The sequence below is a fragment of the Engraulis encrasicolus genome, chromosome 24 (assembly GCF_034702125.1).
Source record: "Engraulis encrasicolus isolate BLACKSEA-1 chromosome 24, IST_EnEncr_1.0, whole genome shotgun sequence".
NCBI lineage: Eukaryota > Metazoa > Chordata > Actinopteri > Clupeiformes > Engraulidae > Engraulis > Engraulis encrasicolus.
Genome location: NC_085880.1, coordinates 41,112,760 through 41,116,943, shown reverse-complemented (window position 1 = coordinate 41,116,943; position 4,184 = coordinate 41,112,760). Strand labels below are relative to the sequence as shown.

At 46.4% G+C, this 4,184-nt stretch overlaps 1 protein-coding gene across 1 annotated transcript in view; it reads left to right on the top strand.

The window, feature by feature from the left end:
* Positions 1–730: 730 nt before the first annotated feature.
* Positions 731–4,184, top strand: part of ogfrl1 (opioid growth factor receptor-like 1) — a 72,445-nt gene continuing 68,991 nt past the window's right edge. The window contains exon 1 of the mRNA XM_063191294.1: positions 731–1,066. Within this exon, the coding sequence (XP_063047364.1) occupies positions 803–1,066 (264 nt within the window). The 5' untranslated portion in view covers positions 731–802. The remainder of the gene's footprint in view (positions 1,067–4,184) is intronic.

The window sequence follows — 4,184 nt, the reverse complement described above, 5'->3', positions numbered from 1 at the left end:
TGGTCTTCACAGAAAGTGTTACCAAACATTGAAATAGGCAGGGTTAGTGGAAGAGTTGGATAGATGGAATAAGTAGAATTTAATGTAAGATGGGTAAAGATGTGAAGTATGGTACAAATGTAATTTTATTGGCATACATTGCTGGCTAGTTTTGTTTGTGTCATTTATCAAACATTAATATAAAAAAAAATACTGAGTCATTTTAAAGGGCCATCATTCATGCCATAAATATTATGTCAAAAAGCTGGAGGGTCCATCAGGGTGAACTATTTCACACACCATTTCCTTTTACCTTTTTCTATTTGTTAGTGCCATTCATGACGAAATTTTAAAAATGCATTCCCTACTAGGTGCCTATCTAATTGTTTCTGAACTAGGCCTATACTAGGTTACTAGGGTATTATGAAACATAAATAGCCTAGTAGAAGTAGTTCAATTATGAATAAGATCATAAATATGTGTAGGACTGGGTGCATTTCACAAGCATCGCTGAGTTTTAAACATATATAAATTAGCCTATCTATGTTAGACGTGTCAATTAGCCTATGTGAACTACCTCTTCCAAGTTCCTCATTTCTGAGAGGCACCACCGAGTGTTGACACCATGATTTCGCTTAGTGCTGAGCGTGCGTGCTGAGGGGGTGTGTTCAAGCTGATTTCGTTGCTTCTCTGTAGGAAATTCCCTCCGTTCAATCGCATAAGAGCGTTTGTGCAGAGGTTCCGTGCAGAGCGGAGGAGACAGCCGCGACTTGCAGTGCAGTCAGCGAGACCTCAGTGAACCGTGGCACGTCCCTAGTGCTTGATGAACAATAAAATATGTAGGTACACACACAGGCATCAACTGGAAGAAAGAGGTAAAACGGAGCTGGGGGTTTCAATGGGAAACCTGATGGGCAGTTTGAGATACAAGGAGCCTGGCACCATAGAGGAATGCGATTCGACATGGGAGACAGACTCGGAGAGCGACGATATCCAGGGAGGACAGGAGGACAGCAGCGGCATCTCCGAGTCCATCAGTCCCTCGGAATCTGGGAAATGTGCCGACTTGCCCGAACCTACTCAGCAGGTAGCGACTGTCCCCTTTGTTTGCCTTGAATAGTATTTCGAATGGGGAACAGAGAATAGCTTACCACACCGTAGCAACCCCACGCTTCGCTCGATAACCTCCGAGAGGGGACATGTCAAGAGGGTGAGAGAACGAGGGCGCATTCTGTTGAAGCTTTGGGGGAGTAGGCTATTTAGGTTTTTAGCTATGATATCTTAAAAAGGTTTTAAAATACCAACAGCGTTCACGATACGGATGCCTTTTAGCTTAGTGGTGTGGCAAAAAAACGCACCGCCAGAGAGACAAAACACTATTCCGGAACAGAAACGCATGACTCATAACCTCACTTGGCCAAATATTGTGGCGTGCGCTTGGCTCAGGCTTACCCGGGGTTGTTTCTCGAGTGTCGAACGAACTGTGTGCTTTGATGGGAATGTCATTACCGTAACACTACCCCGCTGTGAATCAATCGACTTCAGTTCAGCACTGAATTTTTGGATTTCTGAGATCAGTCACGCGTTTGCATCAGGCAGGCGCAAAGGCAATCAGCAAAACTAGATCCCTCCTTTTTCAATTGAACTTGTGTTTGTGTTTTATTCCCTGCCAACGCTTTGATGTGGTGATGATGTTGTGTCTTTCTGTGCCAAGTTCAGATGCTGCCTTGCCTTTAATGTATTGTGCTATTTTCTCCCGTTCCCTCATTTTCTCTATTCTCCAGTTTTTTCTTTATTCCACATGGACTGAAGATAATATTTATTTCTAATTTAATCTCTCTCTCTCTCTCTTTCTCACACACACACACACACACACACACGCGCGCGCGCTCACACACACACACTTGCTCACGCACGCACGCACACACACATGCGCGCACACACACGCACGGACACACACACACACGCACACACTTGCTCAAACACCCACGCTTGCTCACACACACACACACACACACACGCGCGCGCGCACTTGCACGCACGCACGCACACACACACACACACACACAAATCCCGTTTTGGAGTGACTGTGACCTGATAAAGGTGACCCAATTCCTCTGTTGAAATATGCTCAGTTCCGCTCCATCAATGGACAGAGATGTGCTGGATTATCATTCCACACTAAAATGATACACCGAGCAGTGCACGTAGAGGGGCTTTTTTTACTCATCCGCACTTCAATTTTCCTACTGTACAATTCAAGTAGGCTACAGTTCAAGTAGATTCAAGTTATTTTATTCCATCTTCAGTCCACTTATTCAGTCACTGACATGCAGGTACAGGGCCGGACTAATGCACACGCTAGATATGGCTGCAGCCTAGGGCCCCCACAGGCTAGATATGGCTGCAGCCTAGGGCCCCCACAGGCTAGATATGGCTGCAGCCTGGGGCCCCCACTGACTAGATATGGCTGCAGTGCAGCCTAGGGACCCCCACCTGGCAGGGGTCTCCTGATTGGCCAAAGGTGAAAAGTTATAGAATTGTGGACAATGGTAGACATGTTATCCTTAATTCCTAGCTCTTAATTATGACACTGTCTACGTATGTACATATGGTGTGTAATTTGCCCTGGGGAGGGGGCACAGCAGACTGTAGCCTGTAGCCTAGGCCGTCTTAATCCGGCCCTGTGCTGGCAGGTAGGTATATAGCCAGACTGAACTCAAAATGTCAACGGAGCCGCCCACCTAGCTCCACTAACCAAGTCAAGTGAAAGACGACGGGGGAAGTGAAGCTTGTGGACTTAACATGTCTCAATGGCAGTGTGCCACTCTCTCTCTCCTTTTCTCTCTCTCTCTCTCTCTCTGTAGGTCTCTCTATCTCTCTCTCTAGGTCTCTCTCTCTCTCTCTCTCTCTCTCTCTCTCTCCTTTTCTCTCTCTCTCTCTCTCTCTGTAGGTCTCTCTATCTCTCTCTCTAGGTCTCTCTCTCTCTCTCTCTCTCTCTCTCTCTATCTCTATCTCTCTCTCTCTCCTTCTCTTCAGCTCTCTCTCTCTATCTCTCTGCGTCTCTCTCTCTCTCTCTCTCTCTCTCTCTCTCTCTCTCTCTCTCTCTCTCTATCTCTCTCTCTCTATCTCTCTCCCTCTATCTGTAGGTCTCTCTATCTCTCTCTCTAGGTCTCTCTCTCTCTGTAGGTCTCTCTATCTCTCTCTCTAGGTCTCTCTCTCTCTCTCTCTCTCTCTCTCTCTCTCTCTCTATCTCTCTCTCCTTCCATCTCCCCCTTTCCCTTCACATGCATACTGTAAACCACGCAACCTCAAACATTACAGCAGCACAGCCCATATACACTCCTATAGACTGGGCATGAATTAATGAAGAGAGAGAGGAAGAGAAAGAGAAAGAGAAAGAGAGAGAGAGAGAGAGAGAGAGAGAGAGAGAGAGAGAGAGAGGGAGAGAGAGTGAGCGAGCGAGAGCAAGAGCGAGAGCGAGAGCGAGACAGGTGCCAAGCATGTAGGCTACCGTACATAGGCCTCTCCGCCCCACTCATCTCATCTGATCTGAGGGATGTCTTGTGAGTGAGTCCCTGAGAAGGGCCCTGGTTGCATGGTGGTGGTTCTCAAGGGGAATGGCGCTTGCATGCAATTCAGAGTTGTGACAACCGGCACAGGAAGTCGGTTGGTGACATGATTCACGTAGATTCAAATAATTCTAGGCAGCGGCTTCCTTTTCAAGTCAAGTCAAGTCGGCTTTATTGTCAATTTCTTTACATGCACTGGTCCTACAAAGAATTTGAAATGACGTTTCTTACTTTCCCATGCAGACATAGACCTAGACTTTAGGTGTGGACATAGACAATTAGACATAGACAATTAGACATTTTCGCTAGAGACTAACACAGAATCACTACATAACAAGCAAAGATGAACTAAACATGAATTTGAAAAATGAATTACATTTAGGACCTACCTTTACTGTACTTGCTGTGTCCGATGCTCACTTCCTGGAACTATTTTGGAACTATGTCAATGGAGATCTGTGTTTCAAAGGCTCCATGAGCCGCCATTGTTGTGTAAAACTGGAACACTGCGGAGGTCAAAGGGATTAGCCTAACTCTTAGGCCCTCCACACATCGGTTCCGACAGCACTGCGGAGGACTTTCGCTTCCGACAAAAGTCCGACCCCCACACACAGCTGAGCATGGATAGTCAAT